This window comes from Tyto alba, unplaced genomic scaffold, assembly GCF_018691265.1.
Source record: "Tyto alba isolate M040663 unplaced genomic scaffold, T.alba_DEE_v4.0 Super-Scaffold_27, whole genome shotgun sequence".
NCBI classification, from domain to species: Eukaryota; Metazoa; Chordata; class Aves; order Strigiformes; family Tytonidae; genus Tyto; species Tyto alba.
This window is the reverse complement of record NW_024881301.1, coordinates 23588220-23610149: the sequence shown is the minus strand read 5'-3', so window position 1 is coordinate 23610149 and position 21930 is coordinate 23588220. Positions and strand designations below refer to the sequence as shown.

Here is a 21930-nt window from a genome sequence, read left to right as displayed (position 1 = left end):
TGTGTGTGTCCCCCCCCCCCCCCCCCCCCCGGCCACGCGTGTCCCCGGCCCCCCGCGGCCCCGGCCGGCAGCGAGGGAGGAGGCTGCGGGAAGGTGAGAGCGATTCTACGGCAAAACCCCAGCCGCCCCCCCCCCACTGCGTGGGGAAGCAGCCCCAGGGGGAGGCAGCCCTTTTACGAGCTGTAAGGCAATCCAGCTTTACAGGACTCGCCCCCCGAGAAGGTAAACGTAAGATAGAGCTGGCCCTAGCTACATCGGCGAGAGAAACGCTCAAAAACCGGCATTTGGTTCACTGGTTTTATTCTCTCTAGCACAAAGCAATACAGTAACAGCTACAGTGATCACAGATGCACCAAAAAGGTATTTTAAATAATAATAATAATAAAAAAAAAAAATAACGGAAACATCTTTTTGTTTCTTGCTTGTGGCAAACAGAATGACCCGGTTTTTTCCACAGAAACTTCCCTTAGGCAGGTGTCTCAGTCCAGGCAGGGGGAGAGCTGCTGTGACTCCCATTTCTGCCTTGACTGTATTTTACAGACCCACATCCCCACACCCCATCCAGCACCTCCCCCAAGGAGCTGAGGAACCGTACCGGCACCCAAACCCCACCGGCCGGGCAGGAGAGAACTCCCACACCTCTGCTTTGCCACTCACTGCACACAGTAACTGCGCCCGACGCCCCTGCTCTACAAACACAGGTCAAAACCACTAGAAGAACATGTTACAAAAAACCGAGCTTTGATTCCAGCATCGGTGCCTATTCTATTTACCTGCATCTAGCACAGGCACGAAATAAGGCGGCTGTAACGGTGTATAAAATCAAGGTTCGTACCATAATTAAGGTACAGACTGATATACAAAACAGAGACACTTCCATTTATCAGCCGGAATAGGCAGGCATGTTACACACTGTTGCAGAAAAATATGTGCATAAAAATAAATGGCTGCTTAGAGGCTCTGCCCCATCACTTTGCCAAATCATGAGTATTTTCAATGCGAGCACATTGCAACAGATGCGGATTCTTTATAAGGCTGACAAAAAAAAAAAAAAAAAAATAACCAACAAAACACCAAACCACAAACATGTCCTCTTGCTGGTACAAACCCACAGCAGGTTTCAGTCTACAGTCTTCTGAATGACTAGTTCGGACAGCTGTCCATCACAGACAGCTCACCATCAAAGATTAACGAGCACCAAATGGGTGGGATATGCTTGTGTCCAGCTTACCCAGCCACTTCTGCCCACATGCTCTAAAAGCAATTTATTTTTCATGTTATTACATTAGCAACGTGTTCTGATATGCAGATATTTTAATGTCAGTGGATTACATCCAAAGCCAGCCAAGAATCCATTGGAAACACTGACTGAAATTTGTAGATTTATCTCTGTCATAGGTCTTAAAATTTCTTGGGCAACACTAGGCTGTATGCCTGCTTCCTCTGTCACCCCCAGCACCTGGAGAAGCCCAGCTGAACAAGCAGTTATTAAGGTTGCAGGCTAACAGAAACCACTAGTAAAAAATTCAAAATTAACTGAGCCCACCCAAGTCTGAAATCCCTCATGACCAGAGCTCTGTACCAGCTGAGGGTGCGCCACAGAAGGTGACGGACGCACCACGGGCTGAAGCACACTGACTGGAGGGTGCTTCACCAGAGCACAGGCAGACACGGTGCCCAAGCCCTACAAAACCCACGAGGATGCAGTGAGGTTGCCTCTCAGACACTGCACTTCAGCAGAACAGAGCTGTGAGGGAAAAAGTCTTTACTTTTTTTTTTTTTTTTTTCCCCACCCAGGAACACATCTTGCTTGTGGGGAGCATTAGAGGAGCACAAACTGAGGCACGTCAGCTGACTGTGACCAGCACCATCACCCTAACAAAGGCAAGGTGCATTTAGACAGGGCAGGGTCAAATCAGACCACTCCAAAGGGTGACACATTCAACTGCAATGAAGAGACATCAGGAAGAAACATCCAGAGGAAAAGCTGCCCGTTTTGGGGAGATCTGGAATGAGGTGGGACTGCCAAGACGGGAGGTCAGTGAAAATGCAGTCGTCAAGGCATGAAAAATTCCATTTTGACAGGTTTAGGGAATGTACGTGTGTCAGCATGGCTGTTTTGAACTTACTTGTTTTGCTAAAGAACAAAGCAGTGATGTGCACATGCCAGAAACGAAATGGCTTTCGACGAGCCAAAGATTATGGCATTCAAGAACTACAGGTAGCAAAGGAAAGATGAAGATCAGCAGGTAGGTTTTAGGCAGAGTTTAGCTACGGCAGTGTCAAGCAAGGAGCATAGCACAGGTAAAGGCAGAAGTATCATAAAGAGCTTAGACTGAAAAAACAAGTTACTTTGTCTCTTCAGAGAGTTCAAATAAGCTAAGTTTAAGAACATGGAAGATACAGAAGCAAGGGGTAGATACCTATCTATTTTTCATCCTACTCACAGATACTACTAATTGAAGCTTGGGAACACTAACACCTGACTGCTATAGAAGAGTACAGGAAGGGTGATCAAGGAGATGCTACAAAAATGCAGCAGCCTGCTACTATACTGGGGCACAACCCCTGTGTTCAGAGGTGTGCTTCTAACAAAAAGTCCAAAGGCTTATTCTGTGCCTGTTGCATTTTGATTAAAAGACATACAAAATGTAAAGATATACAAAATAAGAAGTGCTTGATGAAGGGAAGGAACACACCTCTGCTTTGTCCGCGTTCTTGTTAGAGATGAAAGCCCGAGGACCCAGAGTAGCTTCTAGTGATGGAAAGTCAAGTTGGGGGGAAGAAAAGGAGTGCTTCCAAAAGAGGAGATACCCAGGTTCGTACATGTGCAGGTCTGGGGGAGCTGCTAAGACTGCAGCACAGTTTAGGGGTCCCCTCAGGATGCATCAGCAGAGCTGAAGGCAGTATGCCTTTCTCTACCCCCTGACTTCAAAGGAGGCAAGGAACACGATTTCATCACTAGGGGCAGAAGATTAAATCTCAGTCTTACTAACCTGAGGAAAGACTGAAGGAGGAAGAAAAGCTAATATTCCACTGGCTGCAAAAACTCCTGCAATCCCCCTTTCTTAACTAGTACGGCAAACCCCAAAACTTCTCAAGTTATTCCAAACGTCCATTTCTGAGGGGATAGAGTAGTTTTGACTTTCACTGTATGACAGACCAACATATGCCAGACCATTTAACCTGTCAGATAAGGTATTATCAAACACTCCCTCTTTTCCCCCTTGCTCAAGCTTCTTATTCAGCTGATTTGAAGCAGTGGTAGAGAGGAATAAGAAGTAAGTTCTAATTGTTGTATTTCTGGGATTTTTAAAGCTAGATAGTTAAGACAGCATAATTCTGTTGCTCCTATAAAAAGCTGTCTAATGTTCACCTTCCCTGCAAATGCAGAATTCATTTATTTTGCCATTGTCTTTTTCATCGTTCTCTTTCCTTCAGTTACTTTCAGAGTGGTTAAAATATTAAGACTGTAAGCTCAAACTACACACGTATATACTTATAATTATCCCTAACGTGCTGCTTCCCTGCAGATCCTGTCAAAGAAATTTTGCTATTTTGGATTTCTCAGCTTTAGTTGTTGCAAAGAATAGAACTGTTCTGCAAGCACAGGTTTGTGTGCAATCACACTGGACTGGAAGTAGTCAGCGCTCCCACTCAGCTCAGCTCCCAAAGTAAATCAACACTTTACTTAGGGAAGCTGATAGATGTAGTAAATGACTCTGTGTCAGCCTGTAGCACTCCTCCCCTTCTATCAAGCAGACTTTAATACACCTTTGCCATTTCAGGCAGCATAAACGGGATACAGTACTATGTTAAAAGTCTTTTTGATGGAATTTGCATAGATTAGAGCTATCTCTTATAATCTAATCGCTGTCTTTTTGTTGCTGATTTGAGAAACCTGTGAAGAGCAACTCATATCAGAAAGGATGAAACAAGTAAAACATTTGGTGTAAATGCTTCAAACAGGATTTCACAAGAATTTGTTTGGAATAGAAACCAACTGAAATAAGACACAAAAAATGGTATTGAGAGAAGAACCACTGCAAAAAGGATGGAGTGGATCTGCCACTCTGTGTAAAGTAGGTGGATGCAGAAGATGAGTTTCTACAAATATAAACACATGCTGCATCTTACATGTCTTTTTCTTGTTTTACACTGCTCACTGTGCTTTGTATCCACTGATTCTGATTGTGCTAAAATAAAAACCCACTGTTTTATTTCTTTAAACTGAAAAAAACACTGAAGTAAAAAAGTTACATATAATTACATACAGCAAATAAATTTACTAAAAAAACCACCCCTAACCCCGCAGACAATACTCCTTTAATAGATTTGGAACTTTTGCCATGTTTTACTAAGTAAAACTTTCCACAGTACCATATGCAATGCTAAATCCTAAGCAAAAAAACACCCAAACAAACACAACTTATAGTGTTCATTTCTGTAAGAGGGGGAAAGGAAGGAGCGAAAGCACACCAATAAAATACCTAGTCTATATCAAACGTACCTCTCCATTAGAGAATTTCATATAAAAACCCCTACCACTTATAATTTAACACCAAGCTCTCTTCCTGGCAACCAGGATTACAGGTTTATGCTGAAGACAATCTTATGTTCAAATACGGAGATAAGCAGCATTATCCCAAAGCCTAACAGAATCCCAGCGTTCTGTAACAGGAAGTATCCCCAGCGGCTACATCCATGATCACTGGCATCATTGTGGAGCATTTCAGGTACCTAAACAAACAAGAAAGTGTTAAATGCCTGCAAAATAACCAGCCACGTCAGAGTTCCTCAACCACGAGGCAGCGGAGTCTTAGTCCTCTGGTCCTTCCCGTTGACTGTATTAATCCTATTCCTTGAATTAGGTGTCTCTCAACATGAACACTGTCAGTCTACTTTCATATTTAGAGACAATCTGTAGTGTTCTAATTACTGTTTTCATGACAATTATGCTGATGTCTTAAGCCAGCCATTTACTCAGGATATGATTATTTGCCAACTTATTTAATCAAGATAATAATAAAAATTATTGGTGTAAGATAATTAAGCTTTCACAAACACCCACCAAATACACTGTATTTCTGAGGTACAGTATAGGTTTTAATACAATTCTGACTTCATTCCAGGCAGCAGTAATGATCTAATGCAAAAGCCAAAGCACATTTGGTGGTACCAGTGTTTAACTTGCAGTCTTACCAGCTATCTGCTATACTAGCCACCATCAGAAACAAAATTTTTTTCTCTACTTCTTTAGTTGTTAAATAGAGGCAGTTAACAGCAGGAGAAACAATCTGTGTTCCCTTAGTAATCTAAATAAAAGCAACCTTCCACCTGAACCTTTAAACAAGCACTTACACTGCATACTCATAAGCACCTTCAAGCGCAGAAAAAGTTGAGGGAGAAGAGATGAAAGAATTTATTGAGATCAAAATATAATTAGCACTCATTCTTAAACAGTGTTATATAAAATTCAAGTAGGTCTAGCCACTTACCATATCCACAAGAGCCACGTACATGAACAAGCCAGCAGTAAGTGCAAATATCCACATTGAAACATTGTCTGCATAATGACCAATAAGAATTCCAGTCGCCATTCCAAGATAGGCCAGCATAGCTGACAGAGCATTATAAAGCACAGCTTGCTTGACAGTCATACCAGCTTTCAGAAGTACAGCAAAATCTCCTACAAGACAGAAAAAGTTTCCATCTTCAGTTAACTACTGTGGTATTCAGGAGTTCTCTTTCTTACAAGATTAGTAAGCTGTTTTTACGCTGTCGTCAGCCTTAGGTTTTTTCCTTCATACAATCACAAATCACAGAGGGACAGAAAATTAGGAAGCGCACATGAAGAACAACACAGCAGCAAACGTCAGTTTATAACCTTAAAGTCTTAGGATTTTCAGAAGCAGCAGCTTTTACTGTAGTTTGCATTCAAACCAACATTATAAAATACTGCAGCACCTGATACGTATGAGCATTCTAAAGAAGTTTCTAAAATAAAATATTTCCACTTAATTGCATAAAGCAGTGGTGATGATTCCATTTATGATCCTGTAACTGCTCTTTGTATTTTAAGTCTAGCTGTTTCATAAATTTATAATTTCTTTATTAATTTCTGTAAGTGATCCTTAACATCTCATTTTTGCTTGAAGGAATGATAGATTACCAGCCAGAAACAGGTTTTCCATAATTCAGAATAGAAATGTTTTTGTTTAGATAAATTAGATCTAAACCAGAGTAAAATAAAATAAGCTTATTATTTGGAAATAAAATGGATTCTATATAAAAAAAAAAAGTAAGTTATCTCCTGTTATAAGTAAACAAAAGCAATCTTCAAAGCTGAGTTATTTGTTACAGCAGCTTTTCCCACAAGATATTGCAATTAAGATGAACCAGTACGTTACGTTGTTTAGCATTAACACCCATGATCCAATTTGATCCCCAGCTAACTTCAACTAGTCCCATTTGTTTCAGTATTCCTATGCCACTTCATGTCTTCTGTTAAAGAAGGTATTTCTATCAAGTTTTCTGTGCTGATTAAAGTATGACTTAAATCAAAAGATTTTTCTTCCTTCCAAAACCAACAGAATATTTGAATCTAAAATTATCAGATTCATAACATGTATTTTGTATATTTGTACTAGCAATGTTTAGTACATGTAATTAATACAAGTTCCATGATTCCCATGGAATTGATATTAAGATGAACAAGACTCAGTTTCTCCCATGTCATAAACCCAGGTATGTTTTCTCCAGAGTAATGTATTTCTGTATAACATTATTGCACAAACAAATATATCAAACTGTTTAATAGTTTGATTACACACATACTGGTTTACAAGCTCCATTCAACAAAACTGAACATTCTACTTTCTAGGGAATTAAAACCTTAAAAGAGTGCAAGTAAACTGATCTTTCCTCATTTTATGCAGCAGGTATGACTGTGGCCATGACAGCTAAGAAAGAAAGAGCAGCTGCACATTCAAAAATGATTCAACAATTGGTAAGATCAGCTTCGTTCTGAGTTAAACTAAGCAGCTACATCCTGGTTTCATGAGCTGTGCTACAAAAGGGCCAAATACTAAGCTTACAACATAAGACACATTCACTCCCATGAGAAATTATGGTCATGAATTTAAATCATGAGCTTGAAAGACAAACTGTTTCTAGGAAAGATTTCTAAGCAGTACCAAGTTTAATTTAGAGCTGCAGCAGTTCTTTGCAAGACTTAATGAAAAAGCAGCAAATGTTACACAGAAGGGAGTTTGATGAATTGTAACCTACCTTTTAACAGCACAAACACAAGAATAAAATTAAACAGGTATGTGAGAAAGCAAATTCCGACATTCTGCAATTCACAATTTACATTTCTAAGGAGAATAAAAACACCTGTACTGTACAAGTGGTAAGTAACTGCAAGAGACACACTGAGTTTTAAATAAAGTAGCTGCAATATTTGATTTTTAAAAGGAAGATTAATTCAATTAAGAAATAAAACAGTTGAAGTATTCTTCAGTACATCTGACACAGATTAAGTTTTCTGACCAAACTTTACTGTGCCACAGAATAAAAATCACTTACAGTTTTCCAAAGTGCACCTGTAAGTACCTATACCTGAGGCATATGGAAATACTGGGAGTCTTACCTAGCTCGTGAGGTAATTCATGGCAAAATACAGCCACAGAAGTGCTTAAACCACTAGATAAACCTTCAGTAAAGGCTGCTCCTATGAAGAGACAGGGGAAAAAAAAAAAAAAAGCAACATTACTGCATATTCAGACATCAAGTGCAGAAGCATTGTTGCACATGCTTGCATCAGATTAGGACATACTGGTTTCACTGATTTTTCTTATGCTTGTGGAAGCATTTAAATTTTAACTGAACAGCTGTTTATCAATCATAAATTTTAAAATCAGAAGCAACACAGAATCCTCCAATTGAAGTAAAACAAATTTCACTACCTTATTTCTGAACTAAGCCCAGTACCTTCCAACAACAAAAAATGCAATACATGGAAATACTGTCAGAAAAAAACCCCTTTTTTTAAGAAGATACAAAGGTAAGAAGGCAGCTCAGCTGCCTCAAAGTCAGGCATTAGAAAAAAGGAAGTCAGTTCAACAGTAAGAGGGGCTACATAGTCAAATGAAATCCGCAGTGGAAGATACGTGCAAGCTGCATAGAATTCAAAGTGAACTATCATACTTTAAGTGGAAGAACAAGCACACAAACACCCGTTAAACTAGTCCAGCAGTCCTCATCTTCCTTGTTTTCTCCACTCCTGTTGCTTGCTCTTCTTCTTATTTGACAGCAGCTCAGGAGGCAGCAGCGTGCGGCAGGGCTGCAGTGCTGAACCACAGCTCACACACAGCTCTGGAGGTCCCCGGCTGCCTGGGGAGCCTCACGGAGCAGCACCACATCCAGCTTCCTCTTCTGCTGCTACTAGGAGCGTGCCAGCAAACAAGGTGCTGCCAATAAGCAGTCCAAGAGGCACAAGGCCACGTCGCAGCACTCGGCGCGCAAGGGACCCGGCAGTGCTGCTCACAGAGGAAGAGCTGCAGCGGTGATGAGACCACAGGACACATTCCCCTCTCCTCTCTGCTGGGGCTGCCACCCCCAGTACTCCAGCAGCCTCCACTCGGGTGTAACTGCTGAGGATGGACACCGGACTAAGGGGTGGTTAACAGCAGCTTTTAAGTACTTTTAGTGAAGTCACAAATACAAAGGAGCCTAACTCTTCGAAGCAGTGACGGACGACACAGAGGGAGAGGCTGCAAATAACATTTTGGAAGCTTTGGGCTGGACACAGATAAAACTTTCCTTAAGAGACAGTAGGTCAGCCACGGACATGGTGGATTCTCCCCATCTGTGGAAGTTTGAGGCTTTTTGCAAAGCTGTCACTGACCCAACCTAGTGTGCCCATGAGCTGTTTCAAGCAGAGGGTTTGACTAGATGACCTCTAGAATTCACCCATTTCTGTGACTATTTGTGAAGTCCAATTCAGAGATGCACGGCATGCAAGACAAAAGCCATTTTGACTTGAGCAGCAGTATTTTCCACTGCATGCTAAAACATTCAGTCACAGTAGTCTACAGAGTAATTAACAGGTAAGTGACAGGAGTTACTGCCGCCTGACTAGCAAAAGGCTATTAGTGAACACTATCAATCTTTTCTAGGTATCAGTCTGTTTCCCCCACCTCCAAACATTGCTTTATAGTTTTGGAGTCAGATTTTGAGAGAGGAGAGGATAGCTACAGTTATCTCCTACTAAGACAGGAGAATTCATCACCGTTCAGTCAGGCTTCAGCTTGAGAAGACTGGAAAAGCAGAAGGCAGCAGAAAGTAATTGCCTTCTCTCATGCCTGCATCCTAAATAAGCTACAGGTTTCTTTAGTGTCTTCCCAGTCTCACCACTTAACTAGAGGAAAACTAAAAATACAAGAATCCAGCTTAATCGCACATGGTAAATCTAATTTGGGGACCACAAAGGCAAGCCAAACAAAACCAGACTGCTTTGCGAAATACCTAAGGTGGCCGATAAGGCTGTATACTGTACAGATACATAGCAACTGAAGTACAAGCTTAAGTAACAGGAATATCTATTTTTATTTTTCACTGCTAGAGAGATGTCTTGAAACATTAACTAATTGAAGACTACATGAATATATCTGGCATTATCCCCTCTTGAGAAGTTGATTTAATAGTGTCATGGGATCTTAAAATATACTTTTTAGACATCACTTCTCTCAAAAAAGAGCTAAAGAAAAAAATACATACGCAAGATTAGTGTAAAAATAGTGCTCTACATTTTAGTTATTTAGTTGAAGCTACACGTAAAAGTTCAAATCACAGAAGATCATTCTGTACAAATTAGTCAGATGCAACTGTTCCCTGCTTTAATAGAAAAATACGTACTTTTAAATTTTATTCCTACTTAATTAGCATACCAGATTTGAGGAAAAAAGTAACTGATGGAAGTTATGAACAAATACCATGAAAAGAACGAACTTAAGTGAAGGGTTACTCTGACTAAAGCCATCTTCACAGAAGCATTCACATCTTCATTTAAATACAGGTAAAATACTATACAGGTAGTACTAGCTTTTCTACAACATCATCAAAACAATGTTTATCCATAATATTTTTGAACTCATCCAGAACTGAAGGAAACCCACATTTCCATTATCCTGAACAAGCTACACAGCAGGACTTCTAAAACCTACTGCTCTCACTTGTTCAATAAGCCTTTATTAACCTTCCTCATACTTTTCCCTTCACAACTATAAAGTCATAGCTCTTTCCCAAATCTCCCTAACGCTAAGAGGTAATTGATTCTGTGTGTCATTTGTATGCAAATCCTCCTCCTACCACATTTTCACTCCTGATCTGCTCGGAAATTTACCTTCCATGCTTCAACTTCCATCAAAAATTAGATTAAATCAGAAAGTCTCTTTTCACATTATACTTTGAATTGACTGAATCTGAGCAACTGCAAATACTGCTGTGAGAAAATAATTATTGGGTTTTCTCTTCAAACAAGAATGAACTTGTTTCTACAATAAAATCCACAGAAAGATTGATACTGCTGAACTGACCCCAGTATGCTATACAAGCTGGATATTAATCCAATACCTCTAAAGATTAGTCTTAAATACTAAAGTCAAGATTCTGAAAGACTAGCATAAGAACTGAAGATTACTGATTTAGCTTTACTTTCTCTAGCTTACTTTAACCTTTTAAATTTAAAATACATGTAAATTTAAATTTTTAAATTTAAAATACCTATTATTTTTCCTAGGAAAAAAACAAGGGAGTTCCCAAACCTGACTTCCCAGGCAGAAGTCAAAACATAATGCTCAATCTGTTATTTTTATGATAAAGAAATATTTTCACTAAAGCATTGTCAAAAAAGACTGAACTGCAACATGTAAGGAAAAAACAGGGACATGAACAAAAAGATAAATGTTCTGTTTACATGTAAAGTAACTGTTTATACTGGTTTAAATTTAAAAAAAAAAAAAAGACACATAGAAAATGGACTATTATGCTCAACTTTAAGAACAAAGTTTTGAATAGAGTATGACCAGTGTTTAAGAAAACAAGACTTTTTAAAAATACTGTTCCAACAAGAGATTGAGCCTAGCACCCTGAGCATCTGAAGGAATCCACTTATGCTACACTCTAATTGATATCGACACTCAATCAAAAAATCTGCATAAAGGCAACACAGAGTAGCTTTATTGGCATCTTCTCCATGCATCTTATTTCTGACAGGTAACAGCTAACTAATGTCCTATTAATTAAACGCCCTACTCTCACATTCCTAGGATGTAAAGAGCAGCACAGACCTTCTCTGGGAAGTTAGTACAAGCACTGGGAAAAACTGTAATGCTGCTCTAGTGGACAGCAAGATCTGAGAATCTGGATGTGACAGGACTGCTACACAGAAGTGCAGAAGTGCCTTAGAGAACACGGTATCTCAGACCAAATTCATTTTACAATAAATGCCGACCTCCCAGAGCACACAAATCACACATATATATTGCTTAATCCATCTGGGTAATCTTCAGGCTAAAGCAGATTGAAACCAAGGTCCCATCTCCCTCCTCACCAGCGCTCTGGGGAAACTTACATATGATGTTTAACCAGGGACCACTACAGGCAAAGCCTGATGTTCAAAGGACAGAACCTGACCTTGCTGCATAACAAGTGAAGATGGAAGGGAAAAAGAAATAAAGACCAATGATGCTAGTGCCCTGACTGAAGTAGAAAAACAACAGTTACTTTATATGTGACCAAAAAGACAAGCTTGTCTTGAAAAAAAAAAAAATTGCTGAGCACTTGCAGGCATTGAAATACAAAGCCATCTCAAAGTCCCAAATATTGTCTTATAAGCCTAGCTTTAGTTTTGAAAAATGTTAGTATTAACTTTGCTAAAACTAGGAAATAGAGCTAAGTTTAAAAATTTCCTAAAGAAACACAGCTGTAAGGACAAAATTTCTGTTGCATTCATCACTGATCTCCAGGTTATTAATCTGAAGATTGTTCTTATTCAAAACTGCTATCAGATAAAAGTTTAGGCTTCAGAGATCCACCACTAAGTAGTTATGTTCCTAATAAAGAGTCAAGTGACAGCAAGAAGACTTTGATGTCCTCACACACAACAAAGCTGCAGCGTCCAAGCTAACACTTACCAATTGCTAGGCCATCACTAAAATTGTGTAGTCCATCTCCCATAATCACCATCCATGCCAGAGTTGCTATCCCCGCATCCTTCAGTTCTTCACGTGAGTAGCGCTGACTGTGACTGTGGGGATGATGGTTCTGATGATGATGGTGATGCAGAATATGATGGTAGTCATGGTGATGATGACTAAGATGATCTGTTTGTCCCAGAGTATCGTGTAAGTGAGAATGACATTTGTTTCTACAGCCCCTGGACACATATTCATTGTCAACCTCCTCTTGATGAGAACGAGCTATCATTACTTCTTCTTCTTCTTGTACAGTTGGCTGCTGAGAAATGAAGGGCGATGGATCTTGAGAATCTGTCCCTAGATAGCCTTCAGGCCCTGTTACAAAAACCCAGAGTATAATATTACACACTTTTTAAATCATCTAGGAAGCAAAGATACAATAAACAAGTTGAATAAGTGATGCAGTGAAGAAGAAATGAGTACATCTAGAAGTTAAGACTGATACTCCAGCTTCTTGTACCAGAAGCTTTTCTTCCCCAAGGGTTTCCACAACTTATTTTTCTTTAATCAGATTTCTGAGATAATTACAATAGTTCAAAATAAGAAATACTGTTAGCTTCTGTTCCCTATTACTGGAGCAGCACCTACATTATGGCCACAAATGGTTCCTAAAAGGTAAAAAATGCCTTTAGTCTAAGACCTAGTGCAATTTAAACACAACTGCACAAGGCTCTGTGTCCCACTTTCACAGCATGAAGGCTGTTAGTTCAATTGCTTCAGAAAGGTGAAGTGTCTGGAAAGCACATGCCATTTATTCATCGTAGGGCTGAACAATAAGAATGCAGAAGAACATTATGCTACAGATAATTTTGGAAACCCCTGTAGTTCATATAAATACAGGAGCTTAAGTTTGAACATCTGAAAAATAAAGTCAAAAATAGTCATCAACATAAAACATGAAACACCCTCATATAAACATCAGTGGTACACTAAGGTTAGTTACTTTAACTAACTCCTAAAACTTGCAAAATTCTTCCCCTGCAATTAAACAAACAAATACAGGTTTTTTTCCCTGCATCACTAACAACTCTTTCATCAGTTATAAGATTATTTTGATAAACTGAGTACCTCTTAGCTATGACAGCTAACAATCCTCTAGTGAGGTGTTTTGGTTTACAGCATGACCTTGAAGTCCAAATACTTTAAGTAACCTCTACGATTTTAGATTATCAACCTTACAAATAAATAAATACACAAACTAACACAATCCAGACTTAAGTTATACAGAAATCTAAATAATAACCACATGTAAGATCTAACAGTCCGAAGTGCAGAAGCCAGAAGGTACAGATATATTTGCAACAGTCATAGCCAGAAGAGCTTCACAGAATGACTTCAACTTCTGCTGTTAAATCCAGAATTAAAGACTTAATGCTTCAAAACTGTGAACTCGCTACTTCTAACCTACTGATCCTTTTCAAAGGAAAGTAGAAAACAGAGTAGTCCTCTACATATCAATGCACAGACAGGTTTTGTCTTGAAAGAAATTCAAGTAGGTAGTGATCCGATCTACAGTGAGAAACAGATCTGTGAGCTGCCATCATTGAGGTTTTTTAAACAGTGCTGCCACAAAATAGCAACTGTGTAGTATCACTGAGACTTACGATCATCTGCGTCTAGCTTTTCTTCATTCGCTGAAAACTTCTTACTTTCTCCATCATCTTCATTTTTTTTCTTATTCCAAAAGAAAATACTGTAGTTACAAATATTTTACTTATTTTTCAGGATATACATGGGCAACATTATACTCACACCATTTATGCAGCCTCCACAGAAAGAGGACAACATGGAAGCCATATAAAGAGGAAGAGGAACAAACCCAGCTAAAAACAGTAAGACAACAGTTCCTCAGGGTGCATAGAAAGAAAAAAAACAAAACAACACAACCCACACACATAAATACCCCATATTTTTTCAAGAGGAAAAGCAGAGGCATTCATCTGAGAAGCAAAACACAAATACCAAGTAAGTTATTCCACTAATACTTTTCCATTGTAATGTCAGTATAACCTTTTTTTACTACTGTACTGAAGGAAAACCACATAAAACCTCTAATCATTGCTCACTAATGTCTGTATCACAACAATTTATGATCAGTGACTCGGTATCTAGAGCAGTATAACTGGTCTTAACAGGAAATCTATTCCCAGCAGCTGAGAGGACGCAGAAAATACTTGCTTTGCTTGGAACTCTTCATGTCCTCTTGGCAAATAAGTGTAACTTGGAATAGGGAAATCAATCCTGTCACCTGCAGTTAAGTTTAGCTTCAGTATAAACCACACCAACACAACATCCCGTGACACAAATCAAAAAGCTTACATTTGCTCCGAGACTGCTGCCTTAATGACCAATTTAACAAGAATACTAAAGAGATTATTAGTCATTGTGGTATCTTAAAAATAGATAATTTCTAGGCCTAATAATTAGTGGTTTACTAACTTTCTTCAAGCAAAGCTTAAGATATAGTTTCCAGCTTTCACTGCGTCTTTTTTTACTGAGTCAACTTTTACATTGTTGTTTATCCCTGGATACACTAGTCTTTAAAGAACTCTGTTACCAAAAATTGGTAAGTTACCAACATTTATGACCTGCCAAAATTTAGTTGTTATTTACCTTCCACATAAAAACCAGCATAGTAATCTGAAAGCTGTATTGCTCTTTTTTTGAGGTGAGAGAAGGGAAAGAAACAAGGGGCTTGGCAGACTGTATTTCCAAATGGAACACCATCTATGCAGTCACTTTCTACAGTGTAGTTGGATGCTTATTTATGTAAGCACTTACTGCCACCTTTACCCATTTTGTGCAAGTCTGCCCCTCAGGAGTACAGTAACTGTATTGAGGCCATCTTGTTTCATTCAATACGAGAATCAAAATAACAACAGTTCAGGTAATCTGTTATATAATCACCTTGAGATGTCAGAATGAAGTCAACCATGACCAGTAATTTATTAAATCACTCTGCTAAAACAATGGGTGCAATTGGATTGGTGCTTATTAAACAATCCACTGTTGCGTCAAGACTGTGCTACATGTCCGGTTAAGGAAACAGCTCAGGGCTCTCCCATAACAGGACCACACAAAAAAAATATCACGTAGTTAGTTTAGAAGTATACATGTCATTTCTATAAATTAAAAACACTAATCAAGTCAATCGCTATTAAATCCAGACATATACGATACTCAAAAGTTTTTTATAAGTGTATTCACAAAATAATCATGCAATACAACATAGCTTCAAAGTAATAGTTTTTCTACCTTTTTCTTCTTGTCTTTAAACTGCTTTATTAATGTGATCAAATGCTCCACTAGAAACATGAAATACAAGCCTCCAAGTGCTGTAAGTCCCTTCCATGTAGAATCCAGGTAAGCACTCTCCTCCATACTTTGAAAAACAAGATGTTTGAACATAGAGCCTTTGTTTTGCTCAAGCAAAGGCTTTTCATGGTGATGGTGATGGTTTCCATGAGACTAAGGGGAGAACCAAATGAGGAAAGTCATTATATTCAAAAGAACTGATAAGAAACATAGAAAGTATTCTTCACATTCTTTTCCTCCAGTCTGGAGTCCTGACAGACTTGACAATTTTCATGGGGTAAATACTCTGGATACAAACTCAAACAATTACACAAAAATCTGTTGATAGGAAGAAACACTGCATGGAGTGAGAGTAGGCCTGGTATTCACCCTCTCACTGAATCTACATGCATACTGCTCAATATTCGATGTACAGCTGCCCCCACAGAAATTCCTGACACTGTCAAGGAAACTGCATTTTAAGTAGCAGTCACAGCCAGCACACCAATTACTTTCCCATCTATGACAGCTCATAGACATCAAACACCTTTTTCTACAAGGAACTTAACAGTAATTTTCTTCATTAAAGAAAGTCTGACATTCTTCTCACTGGCTACTGATACATTTGGAACCAAAACACTTCTAGGATGCCTCACTCGCACATTTAGATTTACATAACATCACATAGGAAATACAAAACAAACTGAAAGGAAAAAAGAAGAACCCAATGAATTACAGGCATGGATCAGAAACCACCACAGGATCTGCAGTCCTTTTTATCCATTTTATCTGAAAGCTGGAACAAGTTATCTTTGGTGGGTGGGGGAATGTCTGTTTAAGAGCTTCAAAAAAGGCAGAGATTTAACAATCATATTCCAATTTCATTGACCATTTTACATAACACCAATATGTAACTTCAAAGTCTATCAAGTAATGTTTTCCCAGGACTTCAGAAATGCTTGATTCTGATTAAAAAATTACAAGGGATAAGGAATCAACATAAGTGCCTGAAAACAGTGGATTATCTATTCCACATTCAAAGTGTACATTGAGCGATTTCCACTATAAAGTTCATTAAACTGGAAAAAGAAAATAAAGAGGCAGCATTGCAGTAAGTGACTAAAAACATTTACACAAAATTCTTGCATGCAAGTAACAATGAGTGATTTGGCAGAATATATGATTAAGAACAAGGAATAGATTGAGGGATAATGCCATGAAGTTCTTGCACTGTAAAGATAGTGAAATGAATAATACAAAACAGTTCCAAATGGGAAGACTTTCCCTCAAATAATCTACCTTACAAGACTGAGAAATGACTCACCAAATTGTAATTAAAAGGGGTTAAAATTATCACTAAGCAGTACAGACAGGTGTCAAATTCTCTGCTTTGAGATAATGAACAAAACAGTGATTAATACTTACATGTGGAAGGAGATGTAGGAAGGCATCTCCACTCAAAGTCCCCACAGCCAATGCCACAAGAAAACTTAGAAGGAATTTGAAAAATACACGATTCATCAGCGGTACCAATATAACACCCAATAAGGAAAGAAAACTGATGACGGAAATGGATATAAAGCCACCAATCCAAGCTGGTAAAAAAAAAAAAGAAGTTGTAAGAATAAAACACAGTTGTATGAGATTTTGTTTGCTTAACATTCCTGCTATCAAACACTCCCAATCATTCAATTAATCAGATGTTAACAAATGGTATGCCATAAAGATGTCTCACTAGGCAGGGTCAAGTGCCAAAAAAACAAACTTCTTTCAACTTTGAAATATGTTTCTCAGATGCATAACCAACATAAATGGGTTTCCAATAAGCTTTTATTCCATGTTAAAAAAAAAGAAAACCTACCTATTTGCAGAGAGTAACTTTTTGGAGGAGTTTCAGCTTTTTCACTAGTTGCATGGACTATGCAGTATTTGCCATCAATCTGATTAATAAGAGCTGGACAGAGGTAACTAAATTCTGTAGCAGTCAACAATACTTGAGTGCCTATACCATGGAACTGCATCAGTTTTGATGCGCTGGAGCACTGTAGAAAGACACATTAAAGATTAGCCAGAACCAAAATACCTGATCTATCAAGAGAACTGCACATCCCATTTTAATTGAAACGCAGTGGCACCACATGAACACAGCTATATCAATGGTAATTAAAAACTGCTAACAAACTAATTTAGTAAGAACTGTACCTCCACTCCCATACCGGCCCAGAAAGCTCGTTTGGGAGGCCTGGTAGACAACTCATAATTATGAGTCATTCTCAGCACAACAGGGTGAGATGCTTTGCTGTGCAATCAGGAAAAGCCTAGCACTTTTCACTCAGTTTTAAGAGGCCATGTAAGGAGGTAGTAACAAGGTTAAATACTTTTTTTTACAGAAGTGACTTTATACAGACTATGGAAAGCCTTGTAGAGAATGAGTTCTGCATACACTTCCTCCAGTGAAGAGTTCCCCACTGTACAACCTACAGTTTTGGGGGCTTTGAATAACAGTAGCACTTCTGCATTGACTGTGCAGAGCACAGTAAGAACCTGTGAATTCAGCACCTGCGATCATACACTACACAACACCCACTCTGAACTACCAGGTGTGGCCATGTCTACTAAGACCCCAGAGACACACTTGCTTTTTAAAGCTTTTAATGAAGAAGTACCTGATTGTGTAAGAAAACTGTCTACAACACAACTATAAACTTTATCAGCACTAATTTTTACTATTTTAAAGTATCAGATAACATCCTGCAGCAATCTTTTTCACAGTTGGTCTCTATATACATTCTTGAAGATGGGGAGGGAGGGGGGTTGAAGGAGGAAGGTGCCAGTTACTTCCCTGCAGACCTGCACTATCTGCCATAGGACTACCTAACACTTCTGAGGGAGCTTTGATAAGAATGACGGTATTTTAGCTAAATTTTTTTACTTTCACCACCTTATTATGAAAACAAGACAGATTCTGGCCTTAAGGCAGAACATCAAAGTCTAAACTTTAAGGGTTTTTTTCCACATTAGTAATATTTAGAATAGATAAATAATAAATATATATTAATTATAAGCATGTGCTTGGGTTTATAAGCACACCTTTCTTTTTAGAAAAAATTAAAACTAACTAGGTTGCGTACATATTTGCCTCTGAGCTGGTGAACATAACACAACATTCCTTCAAAATGTTTAGTTTCAAGGAAAGTTGTTTGAGTGTTTTGCTATGAGTACTGTTACACCACAAAGCCTGCACTCAGTTAAGTAAGCACCTGACAAGTAAGCCATAGCAACATTCCTGGTGGATCTGGATTGCCAGGAATACAACAGAATTGGTCTCACCTCTTGGGTATTTTGGTTTTTCAGTTTAGAATAGAGGTAACTTCCTCCTTCAGATTCCTTCGGAGAAGTATGAGATTCATTTGCTCTGCTGTTGGCAAGCCCGCTCGAGTTGCCACCACCTGTGACATTAACAGCATTAGGGCCAGCCAGGCCTACACGAGCAACCAGCCTGACCTCTCCAGGTTGCATGTTCTGTAACTCAGAGTGGCCACCTGTGGGAGCAGTGATGACAGATGCCATTATTTCATGAACGGTGTTCTTGGTGCGCACAAAGTTCTGCTGGTGTTCTACATTCCCTACTTTGTGAGGTTCTTTTGAGTGACTGTTCCTGTGGTCTTTGTTAACATCAGAGTCATGGTTTGGACAATGAGTCTTCTCAGCGTTTTTACTCGATGAAACGTGATTATGATGAAGGTGATGATCGTGGTCGTGATCATGGTCGATTTTAATCCTTTTCATTTTATCTATCCCTATGTTCTGGAGCAGTTTTCTAAACCCTTCGATCGACAGAGAGTCGTTTTCTCCATAACGATGAAAGAGTTCTTGAAGGTGAAACTTCTGTATTAATCCTGCCAAGTCAGTATTAACACCAGCTGCCTTTTCTGGAAAAGTTCTCTGTAATGTATGCACAACAGTAGCCGTCTCTACTTCATGGTGATAACTTTCACACAGTAGCATAGAAAATGACACAAGGCAAGTGACCAATACTGTACTCTCCATCGCAGCTTATTTTCAGCTGTGAAAAAAAAATCTAGATGAAAAATTTAACAGTTCGCATAAAACCGATCATACCTTCCTCTGTAATAGATGTTCATTATTTGCTTAAACAATCCCACAGAAGACCCTGGTAAAAGTATCAATGCATGGCCTCGGGCAACAGGAGGTGAAGCTGCACACCAGTGAGGTCCGGAGCGTAAGCACCCCCCAGGTGCCAGCTCACCTTTGGTTAGCTTGGCCTGAATCAGTTTTCGAACACAAGCTAAACAATGAGCACATCCTCGAGGGTGCACCAACTGAACTCTAGCTTAGGCTTTCCCTGTGCTTAAAGGAAGCCTTACAATTTAATTCCTAGCAAGCAATAAGTAGTATATATATGTTCCTGCTTAAAAAAAAAAAAAAAAAAATTAAACAGAAGCTCCCCACCTTCCACCACGGGATTTCCCAGAGCTCTTGGCAAGCCAGCCGGGTGAGTTTTCAGCACTGCACAAAAATAAAATTAAAAAAAAAATAAATAAAAAATGCTGACGCTGTCACGTTCAATCTGTTTTAACGCTGCTATCGTGCAGCTCCTTTCACGCGGCAGGCAGACCACTGCTGCGGCCCAGATGCTCACAACTGCGAGCGCTCGTGGGTTTTATTCCACAACCGCTCCCGCAAGGCCGGGCGTTAAACGGCGCTCGGGCTGCCCGCAGGCCCGGGCCGCCTCGGACCCTTTTCCGGGGAGGCGCCGAGAGCGCGGCGGAAGGCGGAGAACGCTGCGGTTTTCAGGAGAAGTATCATCGGCCTCAGAAACCCGGGCCCCGGGGCAAACCCCGCCGGCGCTGACCGGCCCCGGCCCCGGCGCTCCCCGAGCAAGAAGCGCACACGCCCGGCCGCCCACAGGCTGCCCGGGAGGAAGAAGAGAAGGAGAAGAAGGAGGAGGAGGAGGAGGAGGAAGAGGAGGAGGATGATGATGATGGGGGGGGAGGGTTGGATGGGAAGGTTACCTCTCCCGCCGCCACCGGTCCCGCCGCCGCCCACGCGCGCCCGCCGGCCGCTCCCCGCCCCCTTCCCTTCCTTTTCCGGGTACGGCGGCCATGACGGGTCGCGCCGGCGGCCAACGGGGAAGTGGGGCGGGTGTCACGTGGGGACGGCGGAGCGCGCGGCGGCGCGCGGCCCTGAGGCTGCCTGGAGGAGCCGCCCCCCGGCGCCGGGGAAGGCCCCGCCGCCCCCCCCCCCCCCCCCCCCCCACCACCTTGTTTCCGAAAAATAACTGGCGTTTGGCTTTAGTGTTGTTCGGCAGATGGCGGCTGGCTGCGGGGTGTGAAACACGCCCACGAGGGTTAAAATCAGCTGTAGGTGGGAGTCCTGAGGGAAGGCTGGAACCGTTTCCTTTGCTTAGAGTAGAAGAACTTGTTTATAGTAGAGTCCTAGTTGGTCAGCATGTTCTACTTGTATTCTTTGTCTCAGTTTCACTCGCATAGTTAAGTCGAACTGCTGGGAGGAATTCATAACGAGGTGTTTAGAAACAGCTTTTCTCCTGATAAAATTTAGGTAGACCTTAACCATTAAGTTTCCTGAGTACCTGGTAGTGGGAGCCCAGGACACCGTGGTCAAGATAAGCACCTGAGAATTAGTTTGGAGCACCCCAGGGCTGAGGAAGGGATGAGCTCACTCCGTGACCGCACATGGGCAAAGGAAACCCAGAGTTCAATCAGGGGACGCTGTGAGGAAGACTATGAAAGACCCCCAGAGGAGGAAAAGATGCTAACCCTAATTTTATCATGCATGCTCGGGCTATGTAAATAAGTTCCAGGGTATCTTATTTATATGTAGATTAGGTCTCAGAAATCCACTGAACGTGTATAACCTCGCAGCACATATTCTCTGTGGTTTGACCTGTCTGTTGGAGCACTTGTGGTGGAGCGATCCCCACTGCTGCCTAGCGCTGCTAATAAAGAATACCCGCTTAACAGCTATACTAGATTTGAACTGTTGAGTGTTTCTGTGCTTCAGTCCAGCAATACTGGCTGGGAACAAGTCATGCCGGGCTGGAAGCCCTGGTTCAGGTGAACGTGTTGGGTGTGGTAGTATTGATCTGAGGAAACACTAACCGGATAGCCCTCCCCTTCTTGGGATGCTCGCCAGATGGCCTCCATCAAAGGATGGTAACTCCTTTGCAATGGAAGGAGAAAGAACAAGACGGGCCATTGATGGTCCATATCAAAGGACCTTAACTCCCTTGTGATTGAATGGAAGGAAGACAGGATGGGCCATCTCTGGTATCTCATGTCCTTGAGATAAGAGAGGATCTAGAACCACTGAGCCATAAAGAAACAGGAGCTGC

The 21930-nt window shown here is 40.4% G+C and overlaps 1 protein-coding gene across 3 annotated transcripts; it reads right to left on the bottom strand.

Annotated features, from left to right (window-relative positions):
• Positions 1-283: 283 nt before the first annotated feature.
• Positions 284-20635, bottom strand: SLC39A6 (solute carrier family 39 member 6). Of its 3 annotated transcripts, XM_042798265.1 has the most exons (11): positions 20591-20621; positions 20028-20084; positions 18885-19620; positions 17416-17596; positions 16980-17149; positions 15516-15728; positions 13865-13934; positions 12198-12575; positions 7652-7732; positions 5499-5689; positions 284-4740 (listed from the first exon to the last, which is right to left on the bottom strand). In XM_042798265.1, the coding sequence occupies exons 3-11, from the start codon at positions 19602-19604 to the stop codon at positions 4588-4590; spliced, it is 2157 nt and encodes a 718-aa protein (XP_042654199.1). In that variant the 5' UTR covers positions 19605-19620; positions 20028-20084; positions 20591-20621; the 3' UTR covers positions 284-4587. The 3 variants fall into 3 exon arrangements, with proteins under 3 accessions (XP_042654199.1, XP_042654200.1, XP_042654198.1); XM_042798266.1 differs by lacking the exon at positions 20028-20084 and having other exon boundaries at positions 20591-20635; XM_042798264.1 differs by lacking the exon at positions 20591-20621 and having other exon boundaries at positions 20028-20455.
• Positions 20636-21930: the final 1295 nt, after the last annotated feature.

Coding starts and splice junctions, on each gene's coding strand:
- SLC39A6 (XM_042798266.1), bottom strand. CDS start 19,604: ATGGAGAGTACAGTATTGGTCACTTGCCTTGTGTCATTTTCTATGCTA. Junction 12,576..13,864: donor AAAGCTAGACGCAGATGATC/GTAAGTCTCAGT, acceptor TTTTTGTAACAG/GGCCTGAAGGCTATCTAGGG. Junction 5,690..7,651: donor TGAATTACCTCACGAGCTAG/GTAAGACTCCCA, acceptor TCTGTCTTGTAG/GAGATTTTGCTGTACTTCTG.